General features: G+C 61.7%; 1 protein-coding gene and 1 non-coding gene across 4 annotated transcripts in view; both read left to right on the top strand.

Moving 5' to 3' along the window:
* Positions 1 to 18,674, top strand: part of WSCD1 (WSC domain containing 1) — a 30,849-nt gene extending 12,175 nt beyond the window's left edge. For all 3 annotated transcript variants that reach the window (XM_038536455.1, XM_038536454.1, XM_038536456.1), the window contains exons 3-9: positions 1,224 to 1,338; positions 2,838 to 3,022; positions 4,620 to 4,741; positions 12,637 to 12,796; positions 13,216 to 13,380; positions 13,978 to 14,178; positions 15,193 to 18,674. In XM_038536455.1, coding sequence (XP_038392383.1) covers positions 1,224 to 1,338; positions 2,838 to 3,022; positions 4,620 to 4,741; positions 12,637 to 12,796; positions 13,216 to 13,380; positions 13,978 to 14,178; positions 15,193 to 15,545 — 1,301 coding nt within the window. In that variant the 3' untranslated portion in view covers positions 15,546 to 18,674. The remainder of the gene's footprint in view (positions 1 to 1,223; positions 1,339 to 2,837; positions 3,023 to 4,619; positions 4,742 to 12,636; positions 12,797 to 13,215; positions 13,381 to 13,977; positions 14,179 to 15,192) is intronic.
* Positions 8,550 to 8,678, top strand: MIR8870 (microRNA mir-8870). The gene has a single exon (NR_128823.1). It is a non-coding gene; the product is annotated as a microRNA mir-8870 (primary transcript).
* Positions 18,675 to 24,653: the final 5,979 nt, after the last annotated feature.

Raw genomic sequence — 24,653 nt, 5'->3', positions numbered from 1 at the left:
CAGGTGTCGGGCAGACCCTCTGGGCCCCTCCCCGTCCTTGCAGGACTCACCTAACCCTGGGGCCCTGACCCACCTTGGACAGTGGGCGCTTGTGCCAACGGTGTGCCGGGCCCGGTGGGGACCCTGGTGGACACAGTGGCGCCCGTCAGGGACAGGCAGGAAACAGAGGGCGGTTATGGGCAGGGGGAAGGCATAGGTCCATGCTGAGGGCAAGGGAAGTGGCTCGGGTGGGGTGGGGCAGGTGGCAGGCCTTTATCCATTGGGCCGCTAGGGAACCGGAGGGAGGCACAGAGCATTGCCTTGCGTAGCAGAGGTCAGAAGTGGAGTTAGGTGTGACACTCACAGACAGGGCGATCACCCTGGATTCAGCCCCGGGAAGGAAGGCTGGGACCTGCGTCTCCAAACCCCTTGGCAGGAGGCCTGCTCCTGCTCCAGACTGGGATCCCAGAGGCTGTGGGCAGAGCATCCTCCTGCCACAAAGCTGTCCAGGAGCCGCGGGCCGCCTTGGGCGTCACTCCCCAGAGGCAGCGTGTGCTACATGAGTGCCCTTCCAGACGTCCTGGGGGTGATAGGCAGCATCTGCCCATGGGCGCCCCATCCTCGTCTCTGCACAGCACTGGCATGCGTGGCATGGGACCCAGCGAGCTCCCGCACAGCGTGGCAGTGCCTTCACGCGCCCCATGCGCTGGCTCTGTGCTTGCAGTCTCTGGGCATCTCTGGGAGACTCCGCTGTGTCGGGAGACAGCTCCCTCTGCCCCGTAACTGTGGGGTGACACCGGCACCACCTGGCAGGGTCACACCCCCCAGGTCACCTTCCAGGGAGGGGCCAGAGGTGCCCGACTGCCGCACTACCGATTCCCTCCAGGGACTGCTGTCTCACAGCCTGGCAGACACATGTGGACTTCTCCAGCAACAGGGCTTCTGTCCTCCCCGCCCAGGACCACAGATTTTTTCTTGAACTCACTTTTTCCATTTGTGGGATGTTCTTTATTTCAGGGAAGGTCAGACTTTCCATGCCTGGCTTCTTCCCTCAGGGTTGTAGGGAGGCGACGTGACCTGCCGCAAGACCTTGGTGGAGGCCGGGCACCTTCCACGCCCGGGAGGTGGGCTGGCAGTGGACAGTAGTGTCAGGCTGATGCTGGGGGATGTGGGACCTATGCCCTGGGTCCTCTGAGGTCCCTGTCTCCCCCGGCCTGAGTCTCTGCTGTGCTTTCCGCCCGCAGGAATGTACGTTGGCTGCTTCAGTGACAGTGGCCGGGACAGGACCCTGAAGGGGGCCGTGTTCTTTGACCTGAGAAAGATGACCGTCTCCCACTGCCAGGATGCATGCGCCGAGCGGTGAGTAAGAGCTCCAGGCCGTCCAGCCGCCGGGAGGGAGGACAGTCCCCAAACCCGCCAGGTGGCCGGGAGCTGGACCATCAGCCTGGGCTTACTGATGCTGCAGCGCTGCCTGCGGGGACAGGGCCCGCTGTGCGGGGCAGGGGGCTTAGTGGGAGGTTCCTCACCCTGAGCCTCGGGTTACTTGTGTGTCCAGACATCGCCCAGGCCCCAGTCCTTGTGCCAGAACCAGCAGCTCGCCGGACTCAGCCGACACCCGCCTCTGTGAGGGAACGGCTCCCAGGTCACAGGTGGGGGGTTGGGTACAGGCATGTGCACTTGCACATGGGACACGTGTGTGCCAGCATCGAGGGGGGCGTGCACTTGGCTTGTTTCTGCCACATCACATTCCTCCTCGTGTGTGGTCTTGAGTCCCCATCACCGGCCGATCAGTTAGCTCCCATCAAGCCCGTTTTATAGATGGAGAAACTGAGGCCAAAACAGACAGGATGGGTCCTGGCTCAGCCTCGCAAAATAGACAGAATTGAAAGTGACTCTGGCAGTTTGGGGAACAGCCTACAGGTAGTAGGTGCTGGTCAGGGCCAGGAGGCCAGCAAGTGGCCACACAGGCACTGGGATTGTGTGGGGGTGAGGGTTTCACCTGGGTTTTCCGTGTTGGCCTGTGGAGCTGGGGGCGGGAAAGAGCAGGCCTCTTGGCAGGGCTGACGTCCCGAGGGGCACGTGGTTGGTCCCACCTGCAGTCTTTTTTTTTTTTTTTTAATTTATTTTTTATTGGTGTTCAATTTACTAACATACAGAATAACACCCAGTGCCCGTCACCCATTCACTCCCACCCCCCGCCGTCCTCCCCTTCTACCACTCCTAGTTCGTTTCCCAGAGTTAGCAGTCTTTACGTTCTGTCTCCCTTTCTGATATTTCCCACACATTTCTTCTCCCTTCCCTTATATTCCCTTTCACTATTATTTATATTCCCCAAATGAATGAGAACATATAATGTTTGTCCTTCTCCGACTGACTTACTTCACTCAGCATAATACCCTCCAGTTCCATCCACGTTGAAGCAAATCCACCTGCAGTCTTTCTTCACCTGTGCTGTTGCCACACCTGGTGGAGTGGGGACTCTGGGGGTCGCGGTCCCAAGAGGCAGGTGGTAGTCGCTTACAGTCGTGCTGGCTCAGGGAGGACCGACCATGGATGCTCCAGTGTTGGGCTACAGCAGCATTGCCACCAAGGCGCTGACCCATGCCACAAAGCAGGGCCCCGTCCCCTGGCCCAGAGCCCATTCAGGACACCCAGTGGCACCTCAGGGCAGGGTGCAGGCTGGCGAGGGCCCCGCGGGGCTGGCCGCTGCCCCACAGGGGAAGGTCTGCTCCCCACCTCGCTGGTGGCCCTCCAGTCTGGCTGACAACCAGCCCCTCACCCCACCTGACCCCAGCCCACGGTCGGTGCTGCGGGACCTGGGCCGCGACAGGAACCCAGCGGGGCTGCTCTCCCTGCAGGTCCTACGTGTACGCGGGCTTGGAGGCCGGGGCAGAGTGCTACTGCGGGAACCGGCTCCCGGTGACCAGCATGGGGCCCGAGGCGTGCAACCACGAGTGCAAAGGAGAAAAGGGCTCTGCATGTGGGGGCGTCGGCCGGCTGTCTGTGTACCGCGTGGAGGAGCTGCAGCCCGGCTCCAGGAAGCGTGAGTGTGCCGGCCTGCCCTGCCCTCTGCCCTGCGGCCTGAGGCACACGCAGGGTGCAGCCCTGCTGGGGGGCTCACGTAGGGGTGGGGGGTCAGGCTCAGCCAGGCCTGGGCCCCTGGCCTGTGGGTTGGTCACGCTTCTCTGGAGGCCTGGCCCTGCCACATGTCGGACATGCTATGTGGCCCTGGGCATCCTGCCTGCCCACTCTGGGCTCTGGTTCTTCGTAAAGCGTGGAGGCCCACCTGGCCGTGCAGCAGTGAGGCGGGCCTGGCGGCCTGACATGCCCTGGCTGTGGAGCGCCCAGATGTTCCAGGCAGACAGGAGCAATCCTCAGAAAGCCCAGGCCCCAGGAACAAAGAGGGGCCTGAGGGTGGCAGGGAGGCCCACATGGGAGGAGGTGCAGGGCCGTAGGCACAGAGTTGGAGTCAGAGCTGCCAACAGAGAGCTTCAGTTCTGCGGGAGAACAAAGCCCTGGAACTTTCTGTTCAAAAGCAAACAGGGGATCCCCAGGTGGCTCAGTGGTTTAGCACCTGTCTTTGACCCAGGGTGTGATCCTGGTGTCCCGGGATCGAGTCCTGCATCAGGCTCCCTGCATGGAGCCTGCTCCTCCCTCTGCCTGTGTCTCTGCCTCTCTCTCTCTGTGTCTCTCATGAATAAATAAATAAAATCTTAAAATAAATAAATAAAATCTTTAAAAAAAAAACCCAAAAAACAAAAGCAAACAGCAGCTGCTGTGTAGGGAGAGAGGAAGGTGGAACTGACCTGAGCAGGAGGGGAGGGGCAAGCAGACCTTGCAGGGAGCGGTGACCTGCAGGCCTACATGGTGGGGGGGCGGCGAGCATCCAGTGGGCATCCAAGTGATCGTCTGGTGGGTGTGGGGATGGCGTCAGGGTGAGCCTCTGGGTAGGCATTGGAGGGGCATCCAGGTGGGCGTCAGGGTGGGTGTCGGGGGTGGCATTGGGGCGGGCGTTGTTGGGGGCGTTGAGGTGGGGGTGGGGCGGGCATCAGGGCAGGCATCAGGGTGGATGTCCAGGGGATGTGGGCTAGGGGCTGGACCCTTCCACCTGGCCTGGAGGACAGCCTGGCAGGAGGCTTCCTTGAAGCATGGGCTCCAGGAGCTCCTGGCGGGAGTTGGATCAGAGACAAGAGGGTCTGACACGGCAGCACAGTGAGCCGATTGTGGTGGGATTTCACGCATCCGGGTCTAGTTCCTCCTCACGCCTGCACTGCAAAGACATGGAATTTTGCAGAATATCAGCCTCTTGGGTCACAGGGTGCAGAACCTGGCCCATAAGGGGCACAGAGTCCAGATCTGTGGAAGGAAGGAGGGAGGGACAGAGGGCTGGCTGGATGCTGTCCCCGAAGTGGGTGGGAGACGAAGACCTGAGGTCCACCCCTGATGGCAACCACAGTGACAAGGTTTGGGCGCCTGGGGTCTCAGGAGTCTGGCCTGCCAACCCCTGGCCGCAGTCTGCTCTCTGGTTTAGAACCCACCTGCTGACTGCGTGGGCACCCGGGTCAGACCCCGAAGCCACCTTCCCCCCCGTGACAGGCACCAACAAGGATCCTCATCAGCAACCCATTTTGTCCCTACAGGGAGGACCGTCACATACCGCGGATGCTTCAGGCTGCCGGAGAATGGCACCCACGCCTTCCCCGACTCCCTCGTGCAGGCCAACGCAACAGTGGAGGCGTGCTCGGGATTCTGTTCCCAGAAAGTAAGGCCACCTGTGACAGGTGCGCGCGGGGTGGGCTGCGTGGGGCAGGTGCGCAGGTGTCGGGGCAGGAGGGGGCGGTGAGGAGACCCCGGGAGGGCCTTGCGGCCTGTGCTAGCTGACAGCAGGGCCGCATGGCTCCCTGACGGCAGCTCTTGGCAAGGGCGTCGGGTGCTGGACTGACTGGTTTGTTAGTGAGAAGTGCTGGCCGGCTCAGAGGGAGCGGGAGGGTCACCTGCTTCGCCTGAGGACGGGGCAGGGTGCTGAGCCTGGCTTCAGGGGCCATGGTCACGGGTGTGCTTTGGGCTCCGTCCGAGCTCAGGGGTGGGACGTGGCTCTGCAGAAGGTGGGTGGGGCACCTGGCACCGCAGCTCTGGGTGGGACACAGTGGTCAAGGCCAGACAGGACCCCCGGAGCGCTGAGGTCTGGGGCCGGGTCCAGCGGCCCTGCGGGTGGCCCCTGTGGGGGGCAGTAGGCTGCTGTGAGGACTGTGACCAGAGGCTGATGGTGACATCGTTCATCCAGCTGCTGTGCGTCCCTCACCAGGCAGCAACCCCGCCTGATCCTTCTGACGGCCCCTCCAGCGGGCACTAGGATGCGCTGCGTTTTTGGGTGAGGGAGCGGAGGCAGAGGGGCTGGGCATGCTGTCCGAGGTCACGCGCCCCTACATGGGCGAGCCGGGATGTGGACCCAGCCAGTGCCTGGTGCTGTAGGGAACCCCGAGAGGCGCGCCCTCCTTGGCACCCCTTGAGATGTCCCCCCTGGAGGCCAACACACAGTCTTTCTGCGCTTCCCACCCAGGCTGCAGCCTTTGAGGTGGGTCTCTGCGTCTGCAGCAGCTCGGGATTTCTGGGGCGTTCTTGGGGCTCACACCATCTGGCTGCTCACAGCTTCTCAAGAGCACCCACAGGGACCAGACCTGCAGGTGTCTTATGTGCTTGGGGACCTGCGGTGACCTCTCAGGGCTCTGGGGGGACACTCCACCCCCCCACGTGCTGCCATCCCCTGGGGCATCAGGGGAGGGACGGACGGCTCCATGTCCCCGACCCACAGCCCATGGCAGGGCCCAGGGACGGCTCCATCCATATTGGCAGGGAGAGCACTTTCCTGCTCTTCTGCTCTGCTGTGCGGACATCCTGTTCTTCGTGTGACCAGTGCTCTGCTGTGGAGTGTTTCGGTTGTCTTCAGCGTGTGGCGTTTGCAAGCAGGGTTGCAGTGACCTCTTGGTGGGTGGGTTGTTCTGTGTTGCTGGATCCGTAGAACAAGACCCCAGGGGGATGCTGGGTCAGAGTCTGTGCATCCTTGTCCCAGTGGTAACCTCGGTCGTGCTGCGCTGGGCACAGAATGCGTGGCTTTGATGCCCTTGCCGCTGGTGCATGAGAGGCCAAGGAGGTGGCTTTGTGACGTCCAGGGGGAGCGGCTGCAGAGCAGTCCTGGGCCGAGTGCTCTGACCTGGGTAACCTGGGACCTGCACGATGGCTACAGACACAGAGTGTGCAGACTGGGGACCAGTTTCACCCTGACGGGGGCGGGCTCACACTGTCCTGAGCCATCTCGGGCTTCGGCACCTGAGGGTCTGCCGTCCAACGGGTCTCATGGACCAGGTACCTGCCTGGCCCGGCTGGTGCTGCTGGGGACTGTCTGGGTCAGACCGAGGTTGGAGGCGCATCCTGGGTTCTCAAAAACGGCCGCGGGGCCCCCACTGCACACACAGGCCTGCCTCCCCCTCCCCTGTACCGTGGATGTGGCTGGAAGAGGGGGTCTGGAGTCCTGTTGCCATCCACAGGACTTCCAGCTTTGAAGCTGAGGGCAGGTCTTAGCAGGACATGTATAGTGGATGGAGGGTTGTGGGCAAACCCTGGGGTGGGGGGCGCACAGCTCAGCACCCGGAAGGGCTGGGGCAGGCCCGGAGGGTCAGCGGCCCCCGCGGGGGATGGTGACCTGTTGAGGGGTGCCGCTCCTGGAAGGGACGGAGCTGGAGGACATGATAGGAGCCGGCAGGCAGATGAGGGCGAGCAGAGTGCACAGAGCGGGAGCTGCGTGTGTACAGTGGGCGCGGGGGCCGTGGCCGGGTCCAGGTGCATGTCTTCAAGTAAGCGGGGGTTGTGACAGCCGCAGGGAGGGCTGGCTATGGTAGGATGCTCTGGAGATGTACTCTGGAGACCCAGGGGGCACTTGACATACCACGGAGGGTGGCCTATGACCTGGCTCTGGACCCGGGGTCCAGGTAGGCAGGGAGGACACAGAGGGTCACGCAGCCAGGTGAAGCTACCTTCTACCCAGTGTGGTGACCTCTGTTCCCAGCCTGCTGTACCCCTCAACCTTGTGCCCTGTGGCATCCATGTAATGTGCCTGGCCTCTAGGCGGCCGCCAGGTTGGATTCCGTGGGGTCTAGGGGCACCCACGTCAGCCTGCAGCAAGGGCGCTTCCTGGTAGATTGTGTCCCCATGGACAGGGGCGCAGCACCCCCAGTGCGAGGCCAAGGCTGGGCTCAGGTGGGGCTTCACAGGGACCAGCCTATGCCGTGGCCACCTTGCGGCACCCCGCTTCCCAGTGCCTTGGGAGTCCTGCTTCTGGCCCTGGATGAAAGCCTCTACTGTTGTTCAGTGGTTACGATGGTTCAGGAACTCCAGGATATGGCCAGACAGGATGCCTGGGGCACCATCAGCCCCCCCAACATCGTCTGAACCCAGAGAAGCCATCTGCTCTGACTTTCTGCAGTCTCGGGAGAGACCTGCCTTGTCTCCGTTCCTGGATCTGGGATGGTGGTTTTGGGGCTGGTATTTATGTGCAGGCCCCGCGGTGGGGCCCAGGGACTCAGGCACCATCGGCGATCCAACTGCTGACACCTGCTGCTCCTCCAGCAACCCTGCGTGTGGCTGACCCCTGCTGCCCGACCCACCTGGATCCCCGCAGGCGCAGTCTGTTCCCTGGGGGCAGGTGGGGGCACTGCCTCTGCGGCTCTGCCAAGGGTCAGGTCAGTAAGGGTCTGGGTTTTGTGAATTAACTGCCTGGACATTCGCAAGTTTTCCCTTTGCGAAAATGCTGGACAGTCCTTCATCGGGGGACGATCCCGCACAGCTTTGGGTTTCTTACACTGTTTCTGCAGTAGATCTGTCGACGTTGTACCATGTGTATCTTTAAACAAAATGTATTATTTTTCGGGGGGTTGGTGGTGACAAAGGCATATCTATTTTAGAAAATTTCGAAAATTTTGAAATGCAAAATTACATGAAAACTCAATGGTAACTTTACCACATCGGAGAAAACCACCAATAATATTTCACAGCCTCTGGTCTTCTACCTTTGTGGAATTCGCTTCTCAAAAATTGATGTTTGGGGGCCCTTGGGTGGCCTCGTCGGTCGAGCGTTTGACTCTTAAACTCAGCTCAGGTCATGACCTCGGGGTCGTGGGTTCAAGCCCTGCATTGGGCTCCATGCTCGTCGTGGAGGCTGCTCAAAAAAAGAAGGAATGTCTCCTTCCATTTCCCCCCTCTGTGATACGTGCCCCCTGTGGCTGCAATGCACGCCTCCTCCTGTTGGGCCACCTGTTGCCGCGACCCTTCCTAAAGGTGGACCCGTGAGCAGGTGCACAGCCGTTTGCTGCGTCATCACACGTGGAATCGCTGTTGTGAAGGAGTTGTGTGTCCCCATCCCCTAAGTCACCCCTGAGACTTGAGGTGTGTTTCCAGGAGTGAGTCACCCGGCCTCGCTCTGACTTGGGTCAGTGACCCGGATGCGTGTCCCTGTGCAGCCATGTCCTTGCTTTGCAGTCCTGGCCAGTGCGTGGCCTTGAGCCATGGCATTCTCACTGACTGTCATGGATGCGATTCGAAGCTGTGGGTTCCTGGCGTCGAGCGTGGGCTGGTCCCGCCTCTGGACCTGCCTCTGCAACCCCATGGTCCCCACTTTGCAGCCAGACGGCAAGAGCCTCAGATCAGCAGGAGACAAGGATGAGGTGTCGTGTTCCGCGGACGGGCTCTGGTTCACCCTGACGCTCGCCTGCCAGCAGAAGTCCGCCCTCCACTCCCATCCCCGCAGCCACCCCCGAGTACCTCCTTCCCTTTGGGCCTCAACGTCCAGGCCTGCCTTGGAGCAAAAGCAGGTGGGAGATCCGTCCGGGTGAGCTCCGTGCTGGTTCAAAGACTTCACCAAAACCTCCCACCTTGCACTCATCTGTGTCCACAGAGTTGAGTGTGGAGTGTGGCAGAGCCCTGGGCAGCTCTGTCCAGCTTGGCCTCACGGTCTGAAGTCCTGGCCTCCTCGCCTCCACCTGCCCTCCTGAGGCCTCGAGTCCTGATTCTGGACGTTTCTGGGAGTCCCTGGAATCCTGGAGACTGACAGCAGGGGAGATGCTCAGGGCTGCTGGCCTGCTGGGACGTCACTCCCGAGCCTAACCACGACCACGCTCTGCACGTGGGCCCCCGGCACCTAGGACCCGGCCCCTGCTGTGCCGTGACCCGACGCGGGGCCCAGGCTCTGGATGCAGTTCCAGGCAGCAGGAGGACGTGTCCCCCACCCCAACCCTGACAGGTTGAGCCGGTCCCCTCTTCATGCCTGGGATGTTAACAGTCCCACGTCCGCGTCCCAGATTCCTCCTCCCGCCTCCCCTCCTCTGATCGTCTTCTTGCGCGGGAGCTGGCAGAGAGGAGCTTCATCAATATTTAATCTTTATGGAAATCACGTCCTAGAAATCCCCAAGGGGCTGAAAATTGTTCTGTGTTTTCAGAACCCAGGGATGTCGCTGAAGCAGGCACGTTGTAAATAAAATCACGTTAGTGTCTGCGGCTCCCCTTGCTCTGCACACGCCTGGGAACTCGACTGTCTCATCCACTCGTGGAGGCCGAGGGGCCGGGGTCACTGGTGGGGGCAGCCCAAGCCGGCCCGGGGGTGCGGGGTCATGGGGTGGCCCTAAGGCCAGGGAGGGGTCCTGCGGTGGCATTTTGTTCTCTGAGCAGAGCCCAGGATGCTGGCAGGTGAGGCCCTGCCTGGGTTTGCTGCTGTCTGTGCGTCCCTCCAGGAGTCTGGTGCCCACGCACGCTGGAGGCACCTCAGGGGACACTTGTCTGCCCGCCGGTGTATTCGTCAGACACTCACGGGGCGTTCACTGGGTGCAGACCTGCTGGAGCACACAACACAGCACGGTGTGCCCGCGGCACTCGATCCTGCCAGCACGCCCGTGGACGTGGCACACAGGGCCCAGGGACCACCCGATGCATGGGAGCCAGTGGAGCGCCCGATGGCGCGTCTGTACACGGACTGCAACGCTGCAGTAATAAGGAACTGTCCCAACGGAGGCATCAGCGCACGAGGACTGGCACCCAGACTTGAGTGAAGGGAAAGTACGTGCTTCGGGATCCTGTTCTTGGGACTAGACCGACCGGGCACAAGAGTCAGAGCCGCAGCTGTTACAGGAGGGAGCGGGGGCAGGAGGGAACGGCGGCGCATGCGTGCGCGGGCATCAGAGCTGTGCGAACGTTCCCGTGGGACTGAGCTTTCCTCTGGGTCAGTAAGTCCTGCCTCTCAGGGAAATAACCAGAGGGCTCGCCCAGGGCATAGGGGGCTGGTGAGGGTGGGGAGGGTGTGTCGATGTGAAACAGGGTGGCCAGTGAAGGCCTGTCAGGGAAGGGAGCTTGAAAACGTGAGGCAGGGGCCTGAGCGCAGAGGGAGCTGCAGGTGCAAAGGTCCTGTGGTGCACAACCAGGGACCATAAGGACCCCAGTGTAGGAGCTCTCCACAGCTGCCCCAACAAAGTGCCATGGATGGGGGCTCGCCCTTCCTGGGGTTCTAGAAGCCAGAAGCCTGAGGTGGGGTGTCGGCAGGGCTGGTTTCTTCTCAGGCCTGCCTCTTGGGCTCACAGGTGGCCATCGTGTCCCTGTGTTCACACGGCCATCTGTCCATGTCCTAATGTCCTTATAATGACACTAGTCAGATGGGATCACACCTCCCACCCCGTGGCCCATTTTCACCGAATCACCTCTTTAAAGGCCCTGCCTCTGAAGACAGCAGCATCACGAATCACCTCTTTAAAGGCCCTGCCTCTGAAGACAGCAGCATCACGGGGAGCGGGAGGGGGAAAATGTGGGTTCGGGACAGATTCCGTGTGTGCAGAGTGCCAGCTCGGAGCCCTGCTGGTGCTGCTGACTGGCTTCCAGCCTCTGTGACACGCCACCCCCCCAACACCAGCCCCACTGTGGTGCCCAGGCATGTGGCCAGTGTGGGCTGGGGCCACTGGGGCCACAGGCATGCCTGGGTGTCCTGCGGTGAGACTTCCAGCCTCTCTCCATCCCAGGCGCAGGGGCCTTGGAGGGGAGCCCATGGGCAGAGTTCAGGGGTCAGACCCTGGGGTACCCTACACATGTGGGGGGACAGTGGAGGTCTTGAGATAAAAGCGGGGTGCCTAGGATGCATTGGGCTATCATCCCTTGTCCTCCCAACAGCAGGGAGTTCCTGCCCCCAGCTTGCAGGTGGGGAAACCGAGGCTTGGATGGGGCAGCTGTTGAGCTGTAGGGCTTTGTGTCAGGGTCTGACAAGTTACACACCTGCTGCTTCCTCCCTGGTCCCTGCGCTCATGAAGACCATGGACACCCGGAGCCACTGCCTCCCCCGTCCTCCATCCTCCGAAAATCCACGTCCTGAGCCTCGCCTAGCAAAGGCATGGAGAGCAGGGCTGCGGCCCCAGGGGAGCGGGAGAGCTGTGAGGAGACTGGAGGGAAGCGAGGTCCTCTGCCTCTTCTAGGCAGGCCACCCGCAGGTCTTGTCTGTGTCACAGATGGAGAGGCTAGGGTTCCAGGAGGTCCCACAGCTGTTCCAGGGCTTCTCCAATGTGAGAAGGAGCTCGGTGCTGGAGCAGGGATGGGCATGCGTGGTGGGGGTGTGCAGGGATGTGCAGGGGTATGGGGGGTGCACAGGGGTGCATGGTGGGGGTGAGGAGTGCACAGGGGTGCATGGTGGGGATGAGCAGGGTGCGTGGTGGGGGTGAGCAGGGTTGCATGGTGAGGGTGAAGGTGAGTGCATAGGGGTGCGTGGTGGGGGCATGCAAGGGTTTGTGGTGGAGTGTGCAGTGTCAGAACAGTTCAGGGTCTCTCCCGTCCCTGGGGTGGGAACCCTGGGAACTCCTGGCAGGGACAAAGCCACCCGCAGGCGTGCTGGAGGAGCAGGGAGGCAGGGAGGGGCTCTCGTGGGGGCTGCAGGGCACTGGGGTCACAGGGGCAGGCCCTGTGTTGCCCTCCTGCTGTCCTTGGGGGGACTCAGCCCATGGTGTCCCCATGGAGATCCCGGCTCTGCCAGGCCTTGCTCAGAAAAACATGATTGATTGTCTTTTTACTTATTTATGAGACTTTTGTTGTGAGCGAGAGACGACGAGGCCTGTGTGGCACGGCTTCAGCCGTGAGGGGCTTTCTGGCCTCCCGCCTCCCCCTCTGCTGGTGTGGCCAGCCTTCCTGTCTGCAGGAGGCAGGACGGGCAGGGGCGAGTGAGGCTGGTGTCCCTCCCTGGTGCCCGTCCCCCAGAACATCCGCCTCACCACCCAGCCCCACTATGACCTGGCCCTGCACCCCCACCTCTGCAGGAGGGTTGGGCTCCCCCGACTCCAACGTGGCCCATGCTGCCCAGTCCTGCCCCCGCCCAGGCTTCTCCATCCCATCCTGACCCCCCACACACACCCCTACCTGCTCCTGCCCACACTCCTGCTGGCAGGAGGACTCCTCTGGGATGGCCATGCCCGGCTCCATCCACGCGGGGACTGCTGAGGGGTCCACAGCCTCTGGAAGCTGCTGGGGGTAGAGGCCGTGTCCCCCCCGGCTCGTCATCCCTGTGGATCCTGCGTGTCCCCCCAGCCCTGGGTCCAGGAGGCCTGGCCCCCCGCGCCCCAGCTGCTCTCACCCCTCGCCCCCCAGGAGTTCCCTCTGGCCGTCCTCCGGGGCTGGGAGTGCTACTGCGCGTACCCCACGCCTCAGTTCAGCCTTCGGGATGCCGTGGACAGCTCGCTGTGTGGCCAGGAGCCTGAGCTACAGAGGCTGGCTGAGTACTGCGAGGTCTACCAGACGCCCGTGCAGGGTGAGTTGGGGACGGGAGACGCACTGTGTGGGGCCCCCACCCCGTGTCCACCACGGTTTGCCCTCCAGGGGTTTGGGGATGCCAATGTGGCTGTGTGCAGTCCTGGGGAGGGCAGGGAAGGGGAGGGCAGGGGAGGCCACCACCGTCCCTGGAGGCACCTGACCTTTTCCTGAGTCGGGGAGAAGGTGGTTTGAGGACGGGCAGGGGAATGGAGAGGCAGGGCCCGGCCATTGCCCTGTTCTGGAGCTTTCTGTGCTGTGGCTCAGGGCTTGCCGAGGCCACAGAGACCAAGCAGCAGCGGAGCTGCCCTGGGCGGAAACCCCGTCTTCCCTGGGCCTGCCTCAACTTCCCCAGTGTGAAGCAGGGTCTGGGGGCAGCCAGTCCCCTGGGCATTCGGTGGCCAGCCTGTGCACTTGCAGACACCCGCTGCACTGACCGGAGGTTCCTGCCCACCAAGTCCAAGGTGTTTGTGGCTTTGTCGAGCTTCCCAGGTGCCGGGAACACGTGGGCGCGGCACCTCATCGAGCATGCCACAGGCTTCTACACCGGAAGCTACTACTTTGACGGGACCCTGTACAACAAAGGTGAGCGACAGCTGCCAGCAGAGGGTCCCCCGGAGGGTCAGGGAACCTGCACAGCTAACATGCTCCCAGCTCGCGGGTTCCCAAGAGCCCCTGTGTGCGGTGGCCCCACACGCAGCCCCCTCCACCCCCAATGTCATGTCTAACTGAGCACAGCAGCATCCTGTGGGTGCACGTGTGGCTCTGTGATGGAGGGTGGGCCCGGTATGGGGCCACGGCATAAGGGCAGAGGGCAGGGCAGCCGTGGCTTATGGCCTGGCCCCTGGTGACTGCACGCCGGCCCCACTGCCAGAGGTGGGAAGGAGACAGGCCTCCCAGGGACACACGTGCCCTGGTTGTGCCACTGCACTGCTGTGGGATCTGGGGCAGGGCACGTGCCCTCTCAGGGCCACACCTGCAGCCACGACTAACTCACAGGTGATTTGCTGTGCTTGTGTGGCATCGCCATGCAAACGCCCCCATGGACCACGCATCTCCGCATCTAGGGGGCATCGGGCTTCTGTGCCCTGACCTCGGGGTCTCCTGGAGGTGCGTTCAGCTCGGCCTGCTGCCATGGCAGGGCCCTGGCGCCTTCCTCAGGGGCCTCCCCTCCCTGTGCAGGGTTCAAGGGTGAGAAAGACCACTGGCGCAGCCGGCGCACCATCTGCGTGAAGACCCATGAGAGCGGCAGGAGGGAGATTGAGATGTTCGATTCAGCCATCCTGCTGATCCGGAACCCGTACAGGTCCCTGGTGGCCGAGTTCAACCGCAAGTGTGCCGGGCACCTGGGCTATGCGGCCGATCGCAACTGGAAGAGCAAAGGTAGGTGGCAGGGGCAGGTGGGGGGCGTTCCATGCAGCTTTATCTGGTGCAGACACATGTCCCCTATCCTGCTGGGGTCGGACTGGCAGTCCCGGCCTCTGCCTGCCACCCCAGGCACCACAGTGCGGTCAAAACATGGGTCTGCATGGCAAGTGACAGGATACCAGGTGGTCAGTGGGGACTTGGAGCCATAGGGTAGGCAGGCCGTCACCACAGACTCCAGCCCTTGCCTCCCGGTGCCTCCTGCCGCCCCTGCCCCTTGCTGACCTCCCGGATACAGGACACTGAGCTCCAGTCCCTCCTTGGCTCTCACAAGCCTCGGTTTGCTCATCTGAGAAACCAGGGAGACCCTGAGCTCAGGGTCATCGAGAAGGCTCCTGGGGCACATGAGGTGTGCTGGCAGCTCGGTTACACCAGCTGTGTCGGGGCCGGTCTTCACGTTTGCACCTTCCCACCAACACGGAGAGCCTGCCGATCGAGCTGCACTAGGACCCCCGGCATAGAGTGTCTGTGAACGTCGGCAGCTGTCCCTCTGGTCCTTCATGGCGCTTCCTGCCACTCGGCAGGGTCATGGGGTACACTGACGATACCGCCACCAGACACGGTGGGGGCCTCGTTCACTGAGCTTCCCAGGAGGACCCAGGGCAGGCGATTGGGCCGGAGTGCATCCTTGCCGCAGCCCTGCTCATCCCCGTCACCCGCGCTGGACGGGCATAGCTGGCGGGGGAAAGGTGAAGGCAGCGAGGGTCATCTGGTTTCCCAGTCATCCTAACGCCGCTGTGGCTCCCCCGGCCCCAGCGTGGGCCCAGCGTTCAGGGACTCCCGGTCCACGGCAGAGGGAAGCAGTTCGGCTGGTCTCGGTCCACATCTGTCCTGGCACGGTGCGCCCGCGGCCGTGGCCACGTGACCCAGGCCAGCCCGGGGTGCTGCTCGCGCTCCCTGTGGGTTGTCACAGGGCCTTGTCCGTCGGGTGCCTGGGAGGCTGGCCTGACAGGCACCGTCTCTCCCGCGCAGAGTGGCCGGACTTCGTCAACAGCTACGCGGCGTGGTGGTCGTCGCACGTGCTGGACTGGCTGCGGTACGGCAAGCGGCTGCTGGTGGTGCACTACGAGGAGCTGCGCCACAGCCTGCTGCCCACGCTGCGGGAGATGGTGGCCTTCCTCAACGTGTCTGTGAGCGAGGAGCGGCTGCTCTGCGTGGAGAACAACAAGGAGGGCAGCTTCCGGCGGCGCGGCCGGCGCCCCCACGACCCCGAGCCCTTCACCCCTGAGATGAGGGCGCTGATCGACGGCTACATCCGGACGGTGGACAAGGCGCTGCGTGAGCACGGCGGGGCCGGGCTTCCCGGCGAGTACGTGCCCAGATGACGGCTCGGCAGCTCTGTCCGTGCCCGCCTGGACGCTGCAGGACCCTCGGTGTGTGCACATGCCACGGTGTGCTCACAGGGCCACGCAGGGGGCTGGACACGCTCGGACATGCAGGCGTGGGTTCCCGGGCTCCCAGGCTCCTGTTTCCCGCTGCGGACTTGCTAGCCGGGCTCCTTGCCCTGAATGCAGGGCCAGGTGGGCGTCGGCACCGTGGGCAGGTGCTGCTGGGCCCCACAACTCTGACAGCACGTCCGACACCCGACAAATGCATGTGGTGTGACCACCAGGCACCACGGTCAGCAGCCCCGCCTCTCCCTCCTCTGCAGACAGGCCGGCAGCACTGGACACCGAGCAGGATCCCCCAATACTGACCTCAGGACCTGTGCCAAGCTCTGCACCCCCACCCTGTCCACATCTGCAGTCCCTGCAGGGCCCCCTGCCTGACTCCCAGAAGTGGTCTAAGGGTGCGAGGACAGGAGGGGCTGGCTTCAGGGGAGCCCCAGGCCTCAGGGGTTGCAAGGGGTTGCAAACCCCTCTCAGGGGGTGCTCAGGGTGCACATGGAGAGACCTGGGGGCTGTCCTGCTCCCTGTGGGGTCCCATGGGCCGTGTCCCCCTGGACACACCCCTGGGGGGAGTCTGCCCTGCGGCCAAGCCCTCGGTGTTCACCCCACGCCGTCCCTGGGCCTCCTGGTCACACCCCGGTCTCTGTGCCCCTCCTGGAGGAAGGCCCCTCAGGGATGCGGCTGCCTGTGGTGTGCCAGCCGGGGCAGGGGGCAGAGGAGAGGCCCCCAGCTCACAGCCTCAGGGACCGGGCAGGGCTCACCAGAAACCGCAGTGACCTGCTGGCAGAGGAGCTTGTGTGCTGTGTGGGCGGGGTTGGCACCTGGGCTGGGGGCTCTGCAGGAATCACGCAGCACAGCAGAGGGAAGGGTGAGGAGGCTCAGGGAACAGAGGCATGAAGGACAGGTGGGTGGGGTGTGGCCGTGTGTCTGAGTCCATGCAGTGAGGACGGGAGCAGGAGGGTGGGGACAGAGCTGGAAACGCAGAAGGGGACTGTGCACACACCACCTGGCACTCAGCCTGGAGCACAGACAGCCTCCTTCATGGGCACCGCGGGTTCAGAGTGAGGCTGCGGAGACCAGGGCCCGGGCCAGAGGTGGTGGGTGTGGACCCCTGCGAGGGGCGTGACAGTGACTCTGGCTGGGCCCTTGGTCTGGCCTCCTGTGGCCTGAGCCAGGCTGCACCCAGGGGAGAAAATGAGGCACGAGATTTGGGAGAACCAGCACTGGGACACCCTGACCCTGCACCCTGCCAGCCACGGGAAGCCAAGAGCCACTGCAGCGAGGGTGGGCGGGGTGGAGAGCCCAGCAGGCTGCCCTTCCCAGAGGGAGGCCTCCATGCCCGCCCCGGCTCTGCTAAACCCACACTGGTGCCGAGCCAGTTCTGGGCCCTCTCATGGCTGTGCATGGCACACAGGTGGACATGCCAGGTCTTCGTAGACGTTTATGGGTGCGGCTGTGACTCCGCAGTCCAGCCTGGGAAGGGCCCCGATGGCACTCTTTCTCTGCAGTCGCAGGAAGGGGGGACCTGCCAGGAGTTAGACCTGCCGTGGAAGGCAGCCAGCACCAACGGGGTCCTGCAGCCCTGGGCAAACCTAGTCTCCAGGGGATGAGGGCCAGAAGCTGGCCACCTCCTGGGAATGGCCCCCTGGCTTTGGTCCTCTTCCTGGCCAACTGGATGGTTTGGGGAGAAGACCTAGATGCCAGGGAGGCCGGGAAGTGCAGCGGTGTGGCTGGAGGGCCACCCACTCTCCTGCCCACCCCGAGGTCAGGATAGCAGCAGCCCACTCCCCCCCCCACCCCCCCGTAGATGGTCCATTTCCTGCTGCCAGGGGCCCAGAGACCTCCTCTCCCTCCAGGTGGAGAGCCACCTGCTCAGGCGCCTCGTGCTTCCTGGGCACCTTAGCCAGACATGCAGATGAGTAACTGCATAAGTGGGGATCAGTCTGCACCCGGGTCATGCCGAGTTGGTCCACACGGTCAGGCACCTGATATGGGGCTGGTGCTCCTGGGTGTTGGATGGGCAGGGACGTGCCCGGGACCTGGAAGTTACACAGACGTGTTAAGACGTGTGATTTCCATGGATTTCACCTCCCGTTGTGGATCAATTTGGAAAAACCAAAATATGTAATTTTAGGAAACTAAAACACATTTCTGATAATCCCAGTGATGTGCAAATGAGACAGAAGAATAGACAGGCTCCCAGACCCCGGGAAGAAAGCTGCTTAATTATGTGAGCGTCTCGTAATGAAGCCTCTTACAGCTAAAATTAGACCGCGAGTGTGTGAATATGTGATGATGTTTGCACACCAGAATGCATTTCCCCCTTAACGGGAGCCGGAGCTGCTTGGTTCCCCAAGGGGGCCTGGGTGGGGGACGTGAGAGTGCCGGGGGTGGCCTTCGTGGCTGCAAGAATTCTGAGGATGCAGGTTTGCTCACTTGCGGCTGGAAGCTCATCGGGGTGTCACCGCGTGAGGCCTCCAGGGCCGGGGTCTGGGGCGGGTGGGTCAGGATCCACACTGATCACTACTTTGCACAGAACTGGCCGGCCCGGACAAGGTCCGAGTGAGGGGAACTCAGCCCGCCCACTGGGCAAGGCCGCATTCCGTGTGGTCTCAGCTCCCAGGCACACAATGAGGGGTGTGGTACACGGAGTCGGTTCCCCCCCCCCGTTCTCCCCATTTCTTTCCCCAGCAGCCCCGGTTTAGGTGGGGGGACCCCCAGCCTGGACAAAGAGTGGCTCTCTCCATTTCCCTGGCTACTGGCCGCTTCAGGGACGGTCATGTGAGCTCAGGCAGCCAGAGGGCACCCCAGGATACCCCAGGACATCAGGAGTTGTGGGTAGAGACTGCGTGTGTGCATGTGCGCCGCTGCTGGGACAGGAGGCAGGCAGCCCTGCGCCTGGAGAGGGGCCACCCCCAGCGCGAAGCTGGTTCTCCCGCAGGGGCCGTCGGGAGGCACAGTGAGCCGCGCCCCTTGTGGCACCGATGCGCGCTCCAGCTTTGCCTGCGATCGCCCTCCCTCTGGACGGTTTTGTTACACAAGCCAATAAATCCCCTTTATTATTCACATTGTGCTGAGTCGGGCTTCTGTTGGCGCCGCGTTCCGACCGTCTCTGTGGCTGACACAGGTGAGGGCTGAGCCTCAGCCCGGCTCCAGCTGGGGGCCTGGGGACGGTGCCTTCTCCTGGAACGGGGCCGGGTGTGTGCTGCTCTGCAGGATGCTGGGCTCGGCCGGCCAGGACCAGCCGCGGTCGGTCACCACTCAGTAGGTCGCCCATATGTCCTCATAAAGTAACTCCTGTCATGTGCCCAGTGCCGACCAGCAACTGGATCGTTTAACCTTTAACCAATCCTTGTTGTCCCCTGGACAGTATGAGTGACCATGGAAGCATGGCCCTGTCGTGGTTTCCATACCTGCTTCTGTGGGGGATGTGCTGTGGGGCTGGGGGGAATCCTTTAATTAGTGGTTTTGGCTGGGTGGGGATGCGTCTGTGCCACAGTCCCTCGGGAGTGGGAGGTGGCCACGCAGCTTCAGGCAACTGCGAGGGGCGTGGGAACGTGAGAGGGCAGCGTGGCTGCCGTTGGAGGCAGGTGGGCTGATGTCAGTGAGCAGCAGCCCCTCCTCTGGCCCCGTCCTTCCCTCTTCAGATCAGAGGACAGAGTGTGCTCTGTGTGGCCCGTCTTCAAACCCTCCTCTGTGTCAGCCTACGACACAGGGCCCCAGGGTCCCAGGAAATCACCAGGATCCCCCACCCCCACCCCCGTACTCCTGTTTGTGGCCGAAGGCAGATGCGGCCCACCGGGGAGCCCCTACTGTGTGCACACTGCAGGATCCTGGGCCCCTGCCGGGGGGAAGTGAGCAGACCCCCCGGAGGAACAGTATCACTGCCCATGTACAAGGAGTCTCCACCTCAAAGATAAAAGCAGCCCCAGCTGCTGCTGTTTGTGCAATCGCAAGTTGGACACGCAGCCTTCCCGAGGGGCCTTGGGTCCCTTGAGGTGTGCTCAGGTGCAGACGTCAGGGACGGGCCCGCGGTGATGGGATGTCACGGAGTTACAGAGACCTCGCCCCGGGTGTGCCTCGGTGGGGTGCACATTGTTTCCATTCCTGGGAGGAGAGAGTTAGCACTTCTACTTCACAGACAAGGGAAATGGGACTCGGGGTAGGCGGGTCTCCCATGAGGTTGCCCTGGCAGGATGAGCCAGCAGAGCGAGGGTGGGAGTGCGGGCTCCTTCCACGAAACCACCTGACCGCCCTGCTGCATCCCTATAACTCTTGGAGGCGTCGCCACAGATGGGCAAGTGTGCACACCCAGCTCATCTGCAAGCGACCCCATTAATCTCCCTGCTAGTTCTGTGCCAGGATACACTTGGTGGGCGCCTGAGCTCAGCGCCCAGGGCCATTTTATCAGCGCGCCGCCAGTACTTGAAGACCTGCCCAGAAGGAGCAGTGAGAGGGACTGTGACGTGCCCGGGGCATTCATCCTCCGTCCCAGCATCCCAGACCGCAGGGGGCCCGCCCCCCAGGTGTGTCCACCAGCAGGACAGGCAGGTGACCCTCAGCATCACGTGCCAGCCCTCCTGACCATGAGACAGGTGCCCGGTCACCTGCACTTTGGCATCAGGTCCCTCGGTGATCTTGTCCCCATAGACCAAGCCCCACACCCAGCTGATGTGACTCACACCCACCTCACAGGCAGGCACACCCCTGGATGGCAGCGGAGCAGCGGCTGCCTTCCTTCCTGCTGCCTCCACCCCCCCGCCCCACCCTCCCCCGTCCCACCTGCACTGTAGATCCAGCGGGGGCTTGAGATCACACCACACCAGCGTCCCCTGGCTGGTTTCCGCTGCCACGTGACACAGTACCTCCAAGCCCACAGCTCCAATTCCTCACTCCCTGGCACTGGGACTCCAGGGCTCAGCTCCATCCGTCCCTTGTGGCGGCCCTTTCCCACACATGCTGTCTCCATCCCACCACGCCGGGTGCTGGGGCCATTCTGCACTTTGATCCTCAAAAGTTATCATTTGCTCTTCACTGCATACAGCTCCCTTTAACCTGTCCGTTTCCATATGTGGGTTTTCTTTTAAATTCTTCGAACTCCTGGTTGATGCTGACCGCATTCTGCACTGGCTTCATGGGTGGTGCCTCTTCACATCTACTCGCAGATACTAAACACACTTAGTGCTCCACTTACTCTGTTTCCTTGGGTGTGAGCTCCTCTCTCCGTTGACTTCATGGCCTCTTTCATGAGGCTGGTCCTCATCAGGGTTTGGGTGGCTCTGCCCTCATTACAGAGAGGAGGATGGTGCAGGGCCGACTGTCCTGGGGCCTCAGCCAACGACCCCTCAATCACCCCAAGGCCACCTTCTGCTCCCTGGTTCCACCCACTCCTGGTGAGACCTGCCTGCCTTTCGGAGGCACAAGCCAGGCGCCTGCTGGGCGCTCATGGCCTCTGACCATCCCGTCTGTGTGCCACCGCTCAGAGTCTGTCCCGTTGCTGTCCACAGCTGTCCAGCACAGCCGTGTCACTGTGTGGGTATAATTCAGGGGAGGGAAACGCTGAGCAAGTGCTTGCCTCACCAGCCGCAGTGAGAACCCGATCCCTGAACAGGCAAATCAGATCAGGTGACCGACGAGCCTCACGTGCCAGCAGGTGCTGTGTGACCTCGGGCAAGCATCCTCTCCCCCTCAATCCCAAGCTCCTCACTGAAAACAAAAACAACCTGAGAAGTTTGAGAGAAGAACTGTCTATGACCTCATCTGGCTGGGACGTCCAACCACCTGGCAGACGAACACACCCCTGCACCTGCTCCAGACACTGGCCTGACCAGTCACGTTGTAACAGCCAGGCTTTCACTCAAGAGGCCAGTCTCTGTCAGGACTTCCCGAAAATGGACAGTGCATGGAAAGACATAAAATACTCCTAAAATACTCTTTGTGTATCCTTCTGTATTTTGTGTTCTAAATTTGATAATCACCATTTTTCAATTCACTTGAAAAGCTGTATTTACACGTCTACTCCTCTGGATTTTAAGGCAGTGGGGACAGGGATGGTGCTGTGCCCTGTACTGACCTTTCTAGTCTCGGCTCCTGGCCCAGGACTCGTATGTAGGAGGCGCAGCAAATGCCAGGGGAAGGAAGTAGGGATGTGTGGAAATCCTAAACCATCTGGCTTTTCTAGTATTCTAGGAAAACAGCCACTTCCTGGAAAATGTTGCCTCGTGCTTCCTGTTTGGAGTTGGGGGGACATGGCTAAAGACACCTGCTGAATTTCTGCACCTGTGTGTCAGGGTCAGTGCTGCGGGCAGAGCGGGGACAGACACCTGCTGCCCCCAAGCTCTCCGGAGCCTCGTTCCAACCCAAGGCCACCTGCTCCTGTTTGCACAACGGGAGACAAAGCAGCAGGGTTTTCTTCCAAAACCTGGTTGGTGGATGTTCGTGAAGATGGTCTAACGGCATCACCCAACCTTCGCCCCCGGTTCCACCGCTTGGTACCTGAAGCGGAACGTCAAACCTACAGCAATGCTTTTTCTTCTAAACAGAAACCTCCTTCTGTCAGAGGCCCCGAGGTATGACACGGAGACGCCCTCTTTCTCCTGAGGGCAGCGGAGGGCAAGTGTGTTTAGATACGTAACGAGGAGTGGGAAGGATGCTGTGTGGCTCCCAGACCATGCACACATGCTGGCCCGGCCGGGGAGGACCAGGCTTCTCTCCCAGCCCCACTGCCCAGGAGAGGGGGCGATGGTGGGGAATGCATGGCATCTGTCCCCCAGGCCCCTGCAGCCCCCACCCCAGCAGCAAACTTCACCATTAGTGACCCATCACCATGCAGCAAGTCACCCCAAAACAGCCACAACGTGAACCCACGGCTTCAAGCAAACATTCACAGACTCAGACTTGATGTGTGTCAGGAATCCCTGGCAGGGCTTTCATGGGTCTCTCACAGACAGACCTCCCTGTAAGGCCCTCACCCACACAGCTAGCTCTGACAGAGTGGCGGGGAGAAGGATGCAGGGTGTGTGTGTGACTTGGAGGCCAGGCTTGGTGATCCAACCCCATGAGTCCCACCACTCTGTTGCCTACGTTCACTAGAAACACGTCACCAGGTCCGGCTGGCACCCAGAGGAGGGGTCACGCAGGGGCACGGGTGCCAGAAGGTGGCCCCTTTGGGAACCACACTCCACCCAAGGTTGCTCCCCACCTACCCCACCCCCACCCTGCACACTGTGACCTTCAGAACCCTCGGCCCCCAAACTTCTCTGCCAGGGCAGCCAGGCACCTGCTGCAATGCTTGAGTGCAGGGCTTGCTTCCTGCAGGCCCCACCCTCCAACTGTGTCCTGCTTCCCACATTCAGCCTGGGAGGGGACGCGCAAGGCCAGGAAACTGTCCAGACATCCCGGGGGTGAGACGACCCGCTCCATGGGCTCACCCACAGAAACGGCTCTCAGCACAACCCACTGTCCCCATCACCCCCAGGGCCCCCGTCTCCTGAGGCCACATTAACCTCCATCAGATAATTACGGGCTTGACTCCACGCGGGAGAACTTCGCTGTCACCCTCCTGCTAGCCGGTTGCCTCTGACTGACAGAGTCTAATGAAATGTTCAAACAGAGAAAGCTCAACGGCTCCTCGCTTTTGTCATGGCGTCACTCGATGCTGGCCCTACTGCCCAACTGCTGTGGCGTCACGGTCGATCTTCACAGGCCCAGCGGGCAGTGCGAGCTTCAGGGGAACTGTCCAAGTGCTCTCCCTTGCCTTGATAGCCTCTCACTCCCGGGACAAATTGTCGTGTGTACCGGAGGAGGATGGGGTTAGAAATCAATGTTCCCCTCAAATGGCCCAGTAGCCAAGGACAGTGGGATGGTCCCTGACTCTGGGGTCAGGGGTCAGGCTGGGCCCCACCCCTGAGGGCGTGGACAAGCTCCTCCGATCACAGCAGCCGCCCCTGGAGACCTTGTCCTGGGACCCCTCTCCACCTCCGTCCCAGTCCGCAGACTGAGCTCTGCTGCACGGCACCCAGAGGAGGTTTGCTGCACCCGAGGCCAGCGCACCCTCCGATCTGACATGAGTGACCGTGTGGTACAGACTCTTGATGGCAAAAGAGCCACAGGGGAGCCGCCTGCTGTGTACACAGCCATGTTCTGCTCCGGGAGCCTCTCTGCTACCCTCCCACAGGAGCACCTTGTTGGGATACCTCTGGCCTGTCTGGATCTGGGAGGTCACTGAGCAGTGTCACTGAATGTCATCGGCCCTCGGACGTGCAGGCCTCCTGCGGGGAGGAAGCCTTCATGCGGTGGCTTTGAGTTCTCACATCACCAGGATGACCTAAACCCAACACAGAATCATGCCCTGCACCAAGTCAGAACCCCTACGTGTCCTGGTCATTGGCTGGTGCCTTTCATCTGCTGGCGTCCTCTTCTCTGTGAACTCATGCAACACACGGGGTTTACTTTCTCGCCTATTTGGCATCACATCCTGCATATTTTCTCGGTTTGTATTTATCTGTTCATTATCTTATTTCTCCAGTCCCTCTCCCTTTCCCACTTTCGCGTCCAGCCTCCGCCAGGGCTCCGGGAATGGGGACTGATACTACCTATCCACAAAGGGCTGTGCACCCGTGTAGGCACACGAAGGCGTGAGTGTGCATCCATACCTGCATATCTGCAGCCATAAAGCTGTATCCACAGTCTACAGACAGACACAGGAGAATTTGAAGGCCGCTGTGTGTTTTTGCAATAACATGATCCTACGATGCACACACTTTCCTGCCTTTTTATTCTCCGCTAGATGATGCACTTCAGGAAAGTGGCATGACATGCCCCAGCAAGGATCTCCAATGCGGGGCACATCCACCCCACTGGCACAGGGAAAAATACTCAGTGCTTTATCTCATCTATTTCAAATCTGTTTTCTGTTTGTTTACCCTAAGCTTACAATATTCATCCATGTGCACAGAAATCCACAGTTCAGAGGTGCATGCTAGAGGTAGGTGGGCCGTCAGAGGTACTCAGGTGGCTGGTCCACAAGGCAGGGGGCACTGTACT

The sequence above is a fragment of the Canis lupus genome, chromosome 5, assembly GCF_011100685.1.
Source record: "Canis lupus familiaris isolate Mischka breed German Shepherd chromosome 5, alternate assembly UU_Cfam_GSD_1.0, whole genome shotgun sequence".
Lineage (NCBI taxonomy): Eukaryota > Metazoa > Chordata > Mammalia > Carnivora > Canidae > Canis > Canis lupus.
Note: the sequence above shows the minus strand (reverse complement) of the source record. Positions and strands in the feature narration are given on the sequence as shown.